Genomic DNA, 13,288 nt, shown 5'->3' with positions numbered 1-13,288 from the left:
TTAGGTTCCTTTGGCATATAACATGATTTTGAGCCATTCATTGTGTCTAATTGTAATGTCAGCTGAACTATAAAACCAATTTGGTTCCTAACAGTACTGTAATATAAAACCATAATCAGATCGTTTAGTTGCCCTTTGATTGCGGTCCCGATAGGTATTTGATGGCGAATAATCACCAATACAAAGCCACTCTCTTGTGAAGGTCTTCATAAATGGTTTATTGCTACAAGTGAGATGCATGTTATATAGTGTGTTATAGCAACAATACAGAATCTAGGGAACACAGCCAACAAATGTAATAGACTGGTCTATTGATTCAAATGCTGTACAGCATTGTCTTCATTATTTGTTTTCTTGACAGAAATTTTGTCTACAATTAACTCCAACTTTGATGCGACAAGGTTATTGAACCCAAAACTGGACCCAATATTCTCTTACAACCTCAAGTAACCTTAATTTTTATTATGTGTGAATCTTATGCACATTGTATGGTTTGTACCTGTTTGTCGTGTTGTCCTCTTAGATTGTTAAAAAGACTACAGGAAGAATAGCTACAATATACTTGTATATTAGGCTAAAGGTGGATCTGAATAAAGTCAAAGTCTTTGTGTATTGTTTTTTTGTGCTTTGACTTTTCATGGATATTACTATAACTATTTCAATTACTAAAAAATTCCTAGAGGGAGAAGTAGATAATGATCATGCCAGTTGACTTGGGAACCCTTCATGTTGCCCCAAGGTGTAAGTATGTGGTCTGTAGAGGTGAAGATTAATGTTGTTTAGCTGTAGCCTTGGAGGCTGTAACAGGATAAAGCCCCTCCACATTATTACACAGATAAGCATGTTTCTACAGAACTGTGATTACATCTGTTTGGGCCTTTCTGCTGGGAGATAAGGGCTGCTGGGGGAGAATCAAGAAACAATTAGAAGGAAAACTGTTTTCACAACTTCAATCATTCTTGGTCTGTAGAAGTGAAGTAATGAAAATGTATGAGGAGGATGGACGGTCTGGTCAGGAAATCAATGCTTGGCTTCCTGCAAAATCAGCAACGATTTAGACAAACTGAGCTAATTTTCCATCAAGTTTGTGCCGGGGGGATACGTCTTCATAAAGCAGCCGGCGGTTCATAAGTTGGCGGGAGAGGTGTGGGTTCGGCGTGCCTCACTATCGATCCTGGTGATGATGTGCTCTCTGACCAAAGGTGTTGGTGGGCAGATAATGTTGATGTCCTGTCCTGACAGTGAGAAATGGCTGCGATAACTTATCAGTAGTGTTACAATCACACCGCTCACCCCCGGCACTGATGGTCTTTAGATTTCAGACTAATGCCAAACGGAATGTGCCGTTACTGGAAATGAGAAAGTCTCCGGCCGCCGCATGCCTGAACACCTGCTGATGGCAGAACTTTGGCCGCCTCTTGGCTTGAGCCAGGGAGGAAATTGATTGGTGAAAATTACACAGGGACTGCGAGTCTAGATAGTTGCTGATTACAAAGGCCGGGTGATATCTACATGCAGCCGTGGTCATACGGACATGGCTGGACAACGGGAGATTATTAACCTTTCACATGTTGGACAAAAAATTGATGTGGGCTCCTCCGATCAGGGGAAGCTGGGGACATGGGCTGGAGAGATAAGCGTAATGGCTGGTCATTACTGGGTACCGGGATCTACAGAGGAAATGGCAGGAGACGGAGCATATGTCATCAGCTTAAAATGTACATGTAAAATCATGTTGCTAACTGCCTGGAACAGCAGAATACTGTTGCTGCACAAATGTCCAACATTACAACTTCCGAGAGTGGTAACTGCTCTCTGTGAAGAGGGAGGATTTATGTGTCAACTGCCAAGAAATGGTTCAGAGCTTTAACCTAATGTTCTTTTCAAAGAAAACTTTTCTGTGCATGATGACTGTTTCCTACATGAAATGTTACGTTTTGTTAAGTTAAAGTTGTGCTGCAGGGTGTACAACATTATGTAGGAAATGCAGCAGCAGTTTTACAGTCTGTTACTGGAGATAGGTACATCATTGAGCTTGTTAGAGGCGTATTTTGAAAAGATGTCTATATCTTTCTGACCCTGTGAGATCCCAGGGATTGTCTGTTGTCACCTGTATGACCCCATGGGTGTGTCTCTTAATGTGTGTGCCCACCTCCCTATCACTACTGAAACACCTCAGCCCATCGCTGTTATTAGTTGTGGCTGCAATAAAGCGTTCCAGTCCATGTAAGAGCTAATATGTGTGTGTATGTTGGGCCCAGGGCAGGCTGGTCATCACCCTGTCAGACCTGTGACAGTGATGGAGCAGGCTGCCTTATCTTTACCTGTGGGGCCTTGTGTAGGCATGTTGTTTCCTCTTACTGTGCTAGAATTGGGACATGTGGGGCCTTGTGAAACAGTGTTTTACCTGACACTACAGGGTAGGTGTGTGATACCCAACATGGACAAGACAAATCTGTCCAACATGGTGTCCCACCTTTCTAAATCAGGTCAGGTGATCCGTCCACCTGTAGTTCAGGTGATCTGTCCACCTGTGGTTCATGTGATCTGTCCACCTGTGGTTCAGGTGATCTGTCCACCTGTGGTTCAGGTGATCTGTCCACCTGTGGTTCAGGAGATTTGTCCACCTGTGGTTCAGGTGATCTGTCCACCTGTGGTTCAGGTGATCTGTCCACCTGTGGTTCAGGTGATCTGTCCACCTGTGGTTCAGGTGATCTGTCCACCTGTGGTTCAGGTGATCACCCCCTGACATTGATGGAGTGCTGCACCTTCTCCTAACCTGTGAGTGGATCTCTCTCACCTCCACCCTTCCTCCTCAGGGTCCAGCCTGTTGCTTCCTCCTGCTGACCTGCACAATCCCTCTGTGAGCTTTATCTCCTTCCCCCCCCCCAGCTAGGCTTTATACTGCAGTACCTAGGATGACCCCAGTGTTCAGTTTTGCCCCCATAGTTGAACCTAACTGATAGGCACATCGATCCTATGTTGACAGCAGCAAACTTCCTCATGATTGAATTGTCTTTCAAACATGCCAACACCACAGACTCCAAGTTCGTTTGTTTTTCAAATATCAAAACAAAAAAATGCATAGAATCATTTGATAAATTGTTTCTTGACTTTATCTCACAATCAATGCAGTGTCCAGGAACAGTAGTACTTGATAAATAAAGAGTCTTGCTTGTTAAACGTAAAATACATCACATTATTGCCAAACTCATTATTTTTCATATCACCTTCTAACTGATGATAACCAATTTTTCAGCACCAAGGAGAGATACAATGTGACTGGCTTTGCTGAAGTACGTGAAGATATCATCAAGTGACATACATGTAAAGGGAATAGGAAAATAAAGAATTGGGGATACTTTGTGTTGAATCCTCTTGTAGGCTGAAATGGAAAACACCTGTCCTAACCAAAGGTAAGCATGTCAATGTTTTTACACACTTGAAAGTTTGAAGTGGAATGACCGTATGATACCTGAGAGGATGTCTTTAACAGACAGCGGGGAATGGCACTTAGGAGCCTGGAAAGCCATTATCCCTGATCCAAGATAGTATTAGGATTTCTCTTCCCGCTCTAATCAAATCAGATGGTATCAAAATGGCGCTGCTGTCTCAACCATTATCAGCGGGCTGTCAGTCTGTGAAGATGCTTGTTTTTCTTGTCGTTACAACCAGAAAATGAATGTACATGTCTGAATAATTCAAGATATGGAAATGTTGCTGGTTGGTTGTGATGAGGACTAGATTGAATTACATGGTGAAAGCAGTCGTGCCATATCTTGGGCCATTATTTATCTCAGCAGTAGCTGACATGATTAGTATTGGATAGGCTGCTCTTTAGAAGATGAGCTCGCTGATGTAATCTGTTTAAGGACCCTCTGACTTTTCACATAATGAAAGTGTGAGAATGTCAGAGGCTAACTTGGTTTTGAGATAGCAACATGTCATTTCTAGAGCATCTCTGTCTCCAATTTCCCCACTAAAGCTTGTTACACCATGATGAAAAGTGTGACTTGATTCATTTGGGTTCACCCTAACCTACTTACAAGTGGCCTTGTATCCTTCTCTGATAAAACATCTTTATTGCACTTGACATGACAGTTCTGTCTAAAACAATACAGCAACTATCTTATATCATTCACAGACAAGCAGTTCATTGTTTACGGCAGGTTAGTTCATTTTATGTCCTGTTCCAAATTCAAATCAACCTCTTGGAGCAATTGAATGCAACACAGACGGTATAAATTGCAAATCTTATACTACAAATGTATATAGTTTAAGTGGTCGGAGAAAGGCTGGAGATGGATATGGGGAGACATCTTGTGGTTCCTGTTCGTACTGCACCTGCAAGCTCGGTTGAAGAGCAGCATTTTGTTTTCCGTATAGCTTACCTTCTCAATATATACATTTGTTAATCAGACAGCTTGTTAATTGTTGCCAACTATCTCCAAGCGTATTTGTTTAATGTTTTTTAAAGTCTGACAGAGACGCAGTAGCCACTCCAACTGACTTGGTCAATACCACATCATAAGCATAAACGTACAAGTATCAGCATGGTCAACATTGCACAATTGTTGTGTCAGAGAAAATGTACATATACAAATGGAATTACTTCAACACTATATAATAGAATATTTCACGTAGCGATTGAGTCTCATTGTTCAAACATAGATTGTATTGTTTGTTCTTGAGTACTAGTGATTAACTGACCCATGCATTCACCAATACTAGTATACACCACAAATAGCACATACAATGCTCTCATTTTATTTTGCACCTGCAGTGTTGGGGGGGGGGGGGGGTAAATATATATTATGTAGCGATATGGATTCCGTTTGAAGTTTGAACCATTTTCCAGCTGAGTAATGTGTAATGATGACGGTGGTACGAAAGCGCCATCTAGCGAAGTCCCTACGAAGACCAGGTCTGACACCTGTCACTGGAAGGACGCTCGGATGACCCTGCTCTTGATCGGCTGCGTCGGTCTGAAGTTGTCACACAGCATACCTTCTTCTCCCGGAGGCGGGGGCTGGCCCTTGGCGTGGCACCGTAGCCGGCGGAACTCCTCCATCTGAACGTGTGGAAAACGTATGTATTCACCAAGTGACCATCACGTGTAAAGTTACGGTGCAAGTAATAGTAGGAACGATAGTAATTGCAAGCCAGTTCTAAGAAAAGCACTTCGCTTTAAGGGTAAGTACTTCTTTATTTTCAGAATGCGCTTTGAATTTCTTTGTCCCAGTCGTTGTATTCCCCTATGATTGATTTCTAGTAGAGCATCGTACGAAGCTTACAATGCATGTAACTAGACAGATAACGTTGTCGACATATGTGCATGTATACGTAGTGCTGCCACCGAGAAATTTACAGTGAAACATACCTTTGAGATCTTTACTGGTGGTGGGTTTATTGTTATGATATTACCCCGTAATCGTAAGGTTTCGGTCAAAAAATCTCATAAATTTAAAGACACGATAGTTCACCTGTACGTGAGAAATTGTGAGCGGGTAACGAAATATGATCCACTGAACATTTTCGTAGCATGGCGGTGACGTCAGAGACCCTTCGTAGGTCCAGTATTCCCTCAGCGCAGGATCTGAAAACAATATAGTAAAAACCAGTGCATGAAATAATGAAATCATACTGAGAAACGACAGCTTTTTCTGCGACTATCTGCAAACTTCCAAACCTAGATTGATATAAGTGCATCTTTAACATTGATACCAGGGTCTTACCGGGTAGAAAGGCGGCAGGATTAAAGGCTGTGGTAATAGTTTTGGACTTCCCCTGTAAATACAAAATCGTGCAATACTGTAAGTTTGATATACAAATATAGGATGGAAACTCCAACCGCACAGTGCTACTAATCTCAATGAATGTCGCGATCGGTTTGAAGCAGTCAGTCTCCAACTATGGCCGTTGTTGACTGTGGTACTTATCACCATCGAGGCAGTGCCTACAAACGAATGTCCGGAAATGGTTCTGACTTGCAGATTAATCTAGCCATCTCTGTCAAATGCTGTAAAAACCATCTTAAAGTTTACAAGACAATGCATCCCGTTGTATTGTACCAATCCTTTGTTTTATTTGTTTGTTTGAACCTTTATTTATTCATGAAAGCTCAAATCGGCCTCCAGGCGCTAGGCCGCTTTGTCATTGAGGTCATGAGGGAAGAGGCAAGGGTCAGACAAAGTATATAGCCTTTGGTGTATTCAACATACAGCGTGACACTGGTGGAGAAACGTTACCTTGTATTGAATGTCTTCTAAATGATCCGTAAAATTCTTAACTCCCGCGTTTTCTCTGCCAATCTGTATGTGAAGTACAGAGCAAAACAAGGATCATGCATATATGATGATAATGACATGAATGTATGTCGAGCGTTTGCGCATTCGTTGATGATATATAGTTTTTTAAAGTAATACTTGAGTAGCCACTACATAAATGAGCCCCATTATTACAATACACGATCCAATTTATGTATCACTGAGACTTAGAGTTTACGTATTATCTAGAGTATAGGCGACAACGTGGGTCGTGTTATTGGCAGATAAATTTAAAAAATGAATAGAAGCCAGAGTTACCTGAACAATGACGGACATGATAACTATCCCATCGCGTTTGCCCATCGCGTCTGCCAAGTTGGAATATAAACTCGTGTTCCAGTGTAAAAGGTGAAGCTGGAAAGGGAAAAAAACAGGTATGTGTCACGGCGAATTGGTGGCTGAAGCATCTCACAGGACTGGGGTCCAATCCGGTGCACAGTCCAGTAAGATAACCGGTCGCTCTACAATGTCATAAAAAGCGCACAAAAACTCCATCAAAACATATTTTAAGCCGGTAGCACGTTGATGCTTTCACAAATTACCTCCATCGGAAATGCCTTAAAGTTTACGGTATGCTCAGACCCACGGTCGTCCTCTCGTCCCCAGTGAAACCGAAGGTGACAAAGCTCGAACTCATGCCCTTCCGGAAGTGGTCCGCCTGAGGTGACTGATACGGAAGAAATGTTAGAATGTAAGTGTCTGATAAAAAACACGTTATTAAAACTGATGTACGCAGACTGTCAAAAACACTTATGCATTAGCATCATCATCATGCTAGCAGTCAGCACCGAACGTACCTAACTTAAGGACCTGCTCCGATCTACTGTCTCGGAAGGCGGCGCTGCTTTCAAATGTCGCTGAAAAAGACGAACTGGACAGTTTAACGCTGTACCTACAGAATTTCATTGACAACAAATGTATCGTCTACAATCATTAGTGTTTCTCCTGTTTCTAGAATGGATTAGTATAACAGCTTTGTGTTAGTCTGGTATCCTGGACTATCAGTATAAGACTGCATACAAAAGAAGCCCTCCAACAATCACACCTCTGCAAAATAGGATGCATACCAGTCTTCTCTGTGTAGTAGTATGTGTAATTGTTTTGATACCGGTCTTTGGTTTGGGTACCACTTGGACGGCGTGCCCATCGTTGCTTAGTTCCCATTCCCTGCAGAGGCAGTAGCTAATCAGCAGGGGGCGCTCCGCAAGCGTCTCGTCAAAGGTTGCCGTCCGGGAATTGATGTTGACCGGAGATTGTTGGTCGCCGTTCGCATATGGCCAGTTGAGTCCCCATTCGGATAGACCTGTGAATACATTGTTACAAACTTGAATTAAGTGACTCCTTGATTCAAATCCAAGAGGAAGGCCAAGTCGACACATGTCTCCTTTATCAGGGACAGTAATTGTACACAAAAAATGCTTCTCTCCACTATGATGAGCCATTGATGAGTAGAGAGACTTTCAGAAATTTCGTCTTGTCCCATTTGTATAAAATGCTTCATTACAAGATCAAGAAGTTTTATTCTCGCAGCACACAGCAACGCAACTTTCTAACGGTCATCTACAAAATACAAGATAGAAATATCAAGACAGCTTACAATTAAGCTTACTAAGCAATAAAGGCTGACATAACATCTAACATGCTACAATCAGGCGAGGCTAATCGTGGCCATGGGTTTCAGCATCTTTCCTAATAGCAGCAACATGTTCGTGTATTAACCTATTGTTGCATTGCATCTGTGAAAGCTGTCACATCTTAAGATAGGTTCAATCTGCATGTGGCGCCGAGTCTTTTCTTATATCAACAGCATTCCTCGTACAGGACTATTCCCTTAAAATTACATCGTAATTTGACAGTTAATACCCCTTATATCTAATATTAGAAATGCTAGAATCTGTTGATAATAGAATATGCTAATCAACAACTACAACAAAAGAATTCAGCATCCGAAAATTGCGTCCCGTCAGACTGATCTGCTTCTGAAAGTCATTAATCTATGAAGACAGCAAATTACCCGTCTGCCATATAGCAAATTGTGAAGAAGAATGATGTGATAAAAGGTTAAGAAATGCATGATGAAAGAATGAACTTTATTGCTCAACAATTGCACAAGGTACAATGTATGGCAACCAATAACAACTACTAGCTAATATAGACAATAGTTCTACAAGGCTACATACATAACAACAAAATACTATCGATAACAGCACGGTCATTATGAATGATCTGGTGTCGCATTTGGAATAAAGTATAAATGAGTTGATCTACGTAGGCGGATATATGAGTTGAACATGATAGCAGTATATGGAGAATACCGTTCTTTCATGTGAGGATTTGTACGCTTCAACGTCAGAAACGCAGATTATATTGAAAATATTTATAGAACTGGTATCCGATATATGCTTCGGTCACTTACGCAAGTTTTGATGTCCGATGAATTGGGGCAGAAACGTGCATATGCAAGCACGAAAAGCTGTGAGGATGAAAATTGATTTTCATTTTCGTACGAGAAGCACTCAAACATATTCCTGCCGGCACTTTAATTAGATCCATCGTACACGGTTGAGATGAGGACTCTGGAGAGGTTTTAAAAGTCCTCTAGGACCTGCTTGTAGAGAAAACGTCTTACGGGAAACCGGCGTGGAATACTAATGATCCCTTTGTGATACTCGCGACGAAAGTGTCTTGTCATTTCATGTATCGTTTATCAAAAATGCCAAATGACATTCAAATACTAGTAGGTAAGATTTAAAAAACACATGATATATTCAGAATTCCTTTCATAATGTGACAAATATTGTATCTCTGGGTATAGCTTTAACACCTGCACAAGATGATTACCAGTCAATGATGTGTACAAACTGGATCCGTCACGGTGCTGGCTGGTACTGTAAAAGTGGACATTGTCGTAGTTGTTTTATGTTCGGAGTTTTCGCGGTCATCTCTTTACCGCGGACTCAAAACCACCGCGAACATTTCTATTTCGTCTTCTGTTCGCCTACCCACTGTTTCGACCTCAACTTGAAGATAAAAGCGACCACTCCATTTGTAATATCTGCGAAGATTTTCCCTTTTACAGAAATCGCTATATTGGGACACCTGCAGTTTTCTCATGGCTCGACCTTTACACTAATCCCCACGTAGTGATTGTGACCTGGACTCCTGCCGACGAGGGGTTACATGTACGAGCGTATTAGTATGTATGGATACTGGTCGGGTGTGCAAATGGTTCACGCTAATCATTTCTTACGCTAACGGCGAAGACAACTTTATAGCATGTTTTACTCTTGTACACACGAATTGTGTCATGGCTGAGTGTTTCTTTGACTTTGAGTGAAAAATGTCGGCCGTCCTTCAGACAGCTGTGTCGACAATGATAGAGTATGTCTGGGAGAACTCTGCCAATCGCAACAACGTCAGCTCTTTCTTATCTCCAAGCAGACGTGCTGTTATGGCGCACATCGTGCATTATTGTGGAAACTTATAGCTATCTCACCTGGAATCGCTGACACATCGGATACAAAGAAACTGGATTGTCCAACGGCGGTCAACTCCATTTATATGCGCATTATGCATCTGTAAACTGCGGAAAGTATGCCCAGGGCCATATGCATATTGTGGCTAGGAAGTAAGGAACCTTCATTTCACGGTGTTTCACACTGGAGTGTACCGTGGTCACATATTGACGTCAGCAATGTTGTTATTCAGTCATGCCGGTTTCCGTTGTAAGTCCCTTTCATCCTTCACGAATATTGCGACGGTTTCCATGCTGTGTGGGATATCCGCAGTTACCTTCGCCAGAAGGTTATGTTTTGGGTACAGTTAGTGTGGAGAGAGTTATGTCTTTCTTTGTAACAACATGATACATGGAGATGGCAAAAATTACTTGTCTTGAACTCTTGATGTTAGGCATGTGAGTGGGATATAAGATCTCAAAACGTCCCCTGGCGACATTTTATGGTATCGTAGTACGTTTTTTGTATCACTTTGAATTTGATCTGAAGATGGTACGGTCTCTAGATTGGAGTAGTAGAAAGCTTATACTACTCTATCCCCTCCTCGCTCTGTGCGTAATGAAGATTATGATTCTTCCTGACTGCTCGTTACTTCTCTTCCCGTCAGGCAAGCGTTTGTATGAAACATTCTGAAGCCTTTTCATCTTTTTGATGGATATTATACGTCAACACAGCCTTAGCATGAAAGACTTGACGTGTATCAAAGCTGAGGTTGCAGCAAAGTGAATATTGCCGACTTAACTCATATTGTCTTTGTTACTGAGAGCAATCCATTAAACCTATACCTTTCGGTAGCTTCAATATTGTGAACAGGAATAAAAAGGTTAGTACAATAGACCTATGAATATCTGTTCTTCAGAATTTCGTTGAGGAAATAAGATGGCTTATGCCTAAGGATTAAGATTAATGCGCTTTGGTGGTATCTTAACATATGCAGCTGCGTTTGATCCTGCTACAATTGTATCATCGAAGTGATTTGATATACTGAGTTAACCCGAGCAAGACACGCCTTCTATGTAATGTCTGTTTATTTACGCCAAGTTCAATGGCCCTAACATAGCCCTAATGCCTCCAAGCGTGGCACGCGACAAAGCGTGAAGAACCGAGCCAACTCTGCCCATCTGTGGGGTTTATGGTTTATACAAAGAGGATGAACGTGTACAGCTTTGTACAGACAAGAAGCAGCCGTCTTAAGTGCGTTAGTCGAGACTTAATCTGTGTGACTATCCTTGAGTCAGGGTCGAGACATCTTGGAGGGTGGGAGGCAATGTTGTATTAGCCGTGCCTGATCAAAGAAATTGCACGCACACATGAACATTAATGAACAATATCCTGCGGGACCGCGCGCTGTGTCGACTGTAATGTCTTCAGAAGAGACGTGATGATAGCATCTGTAGAGTGTTAATTAGGGCAGAGGCAGCGGGTGGGCTCTACAACCTATCCTTTGCCTGATTGCAAATGCAGTATAAAAAGCTCTTAGGCCATGCAGCGCATATGGGGGAAGATGTGAGGCAACCCTCATTTCAATATCGGCCCAACAATTATAGATTTTTTTGGCTGGAACGTCAGCACTCACGGGATTTTACTACTTTATTACCCTTATGAACAAGCCTGGAGCTATAGAAGCAAACATCAATGTACATGTGGTAAATTAAGAGCTATGCTTGAAATAAAAATGCTTTCAATCTGTAAACAAATCAAGCAGCCTTAAAAAAACGTGTCGTGACTCAAAAAGCTGTTTCTAAACCTAGACTAGAGGCCGCGGCAGCGAAGCTCACGATAGAGCCAGCCAGGGTGACATGATATGAGCTAATGATATCTGCGGACACAATTTAAAACAAGTGGGTGGTAATGTTGTACATCTGTCTATATTAAGGTGCAATGAACCCTACATACACAACTGGACTTGTCGCCCCTGCCCATGCCCGCCGTACTTACTGGCTCCTGTGTATCCCCAGTCTTCACACTGCTTGTCCTGCGGGCTGGCTGTGGCCATCTTTGTGAGAGACAGTCACGCCGTCCTTGCTGTCTAATTCTATTTGACAGCTTCCGAAGACGGCAGCCTTGTAAGATCACCGTGTGGGGACCGCAGCTGAACGCTCTGCGCGGTGACGCAACAGTACCGACTGCACCGCGGACCGGGAACAGGACTGGTGAAGCGTCTTACCGCCTGTGCAATTATAATCACCGTGATGGGCTATTATATACCTTACCACCACCGCCCACTAGTCTTCCTTCCAGCCGCTAGAACCCGTTCGATATTCACGGTTCGGTGAATTAAGAGGAAACCTCCACGCCGGAAACTTGTGTGAAAACCTTAGCCGAACACGGGAAGCTGCGAGTGGGGGTACTGTAATCTATGACGAGAAAACATGAGGCGGCGTATAAATTTACTTCTCTCGGGATCGCCCACGGATGACGGGTAAGGTGACCCGAGTAAGGTGTTGTCGTTGATAATGAAAATTGTACGTTGTGATAGTTACCGGGGGAAAAAGGCAAGAAAATACCAGTAGGGTCTGTGCCTGTGTGAAAGAAAATACGAGTTGCTATCAACCCCAACTCTTTTTGGTTTATTTATCCTCCACTTTATGTTTTGGTGTCGATTTAAGTCTTAAAACATAAACGATATATACACATATGTGTAATGTGTCAGTTGACTAGTTTTTAAGCTTGCTTTTTGATAGATTAGATTTGGTTTGTTTGTTTGTTTAATTGCGATCTCCATTAGTGTACATCATAAAATCATGCCACTACTCTTCCTGGAGTCATAATAATAATAATAAATGAAATACATTAAATGAAAAAGAAACAACTTAACATCAAAAGCGGATAATTAGCGTAAAATAATAAGCAAAATAATAAGCAGAGGTCAGAGGTCAAAATAAAGAAGTGATCATACATAACGAATAATGAATAGCAGAAGAAGTTAACTTAATTGATTGGAAACACAATCCAATCAAAAGTGTACTAATAACACAACATAAATATATAACTTAGATATACTGAAATATAAAAATCATTACCACCATGTGCTCAGGGGTTGTCTTTTGTCTCGTGTTTTCGCAAGCTCTTTTATCCTAGATTTGAACTCAATGTTGTTGTATGATGTCGTTGTGTTTGGCAATGTGTTATAGGTTTTGATGCATCTGTAGCCAAATGTCCTTGTTTTGGCGTTTGTTTTGGGTTTTGATTGAGTGAATGCTCCTCTAGTAGACAGCCTCGTGTGATGCTCATGTGTGGATTGAATTGTTTGTAATTGCTTGAAGATGCATTGGGGTTGCCTTTCCTTAACAATTTTGTGGAATGTACATACAGTATTTGTGAAGAGTCTTTCTTTAACGGTTTGCCACTTTAACTGCATGTGTAGGTCTTCCAGGTTGGTGTCAAAGGGCTTGTTTGTGGCCAGGCGAGCAGCGCGATTCTGGACCACCTGAAGACCATCTATGT

At 42.0% G+C, this 13,288-nt stretch overlaps 1 protein-coding gene across 1 annotated transcript; it reads right to left on the bottom strand.

Moving 5' to 3' along the window:
• Positions 1-4,274: 4,274 nt before the first annotated feature.
• On the bottom strand, positions 4,275-12,345 carry LOC118418585 (carbonic anhydrase-related protein-like). Its single transcript, XM_035824578.1, has 9 exons — positions 11,780-12,345; positions 7,435-7,629; positions 7,124-7,183; positions 6,869-6,993; positions 6,585-6,680; positions 6,249-6,311; positions 5,736-5,787; positions 5,484-5,596; positions 4,275-5,071 (listed from the first exon to the last, which is right to left on the bottom strand). The coding sequence occupies exons 1-9, from the start codon at positions 11,835-11,837 to the stop codon at positions 4,937-4,939; spliced, it is 897 nt and encodes a 298-aa protein (XP_035680471.1). The 5' UTR covers positions 11,838-12,345; the 3' UTR covers positions 4,275-4,936.
• Positions 12,346-13,288: the final 943 nt, after the last annotated feature.

This window comes from Branchiostoma floridae, chromosome 6, assembly GCF_000003815.2.
Source record: "Branchiostoma floridae strain S238N-H82 chromosome 6, Bfl_VNyyK, whole genome shotgun sequence".
Taxonomy (NCBI): domain Eukaryota; kingdom Metazoa; phylum Chordata; class Leptocardii; order Amphioxiformes; family Branchiostomatidae; genus Branchiostoma; species Branchiostoma floridae.
The sequence above is the reverse complement of the archived record's forward strand: the minus strand, read 5'-3'. Positions and strand labels throughout refer to the sequence as shown.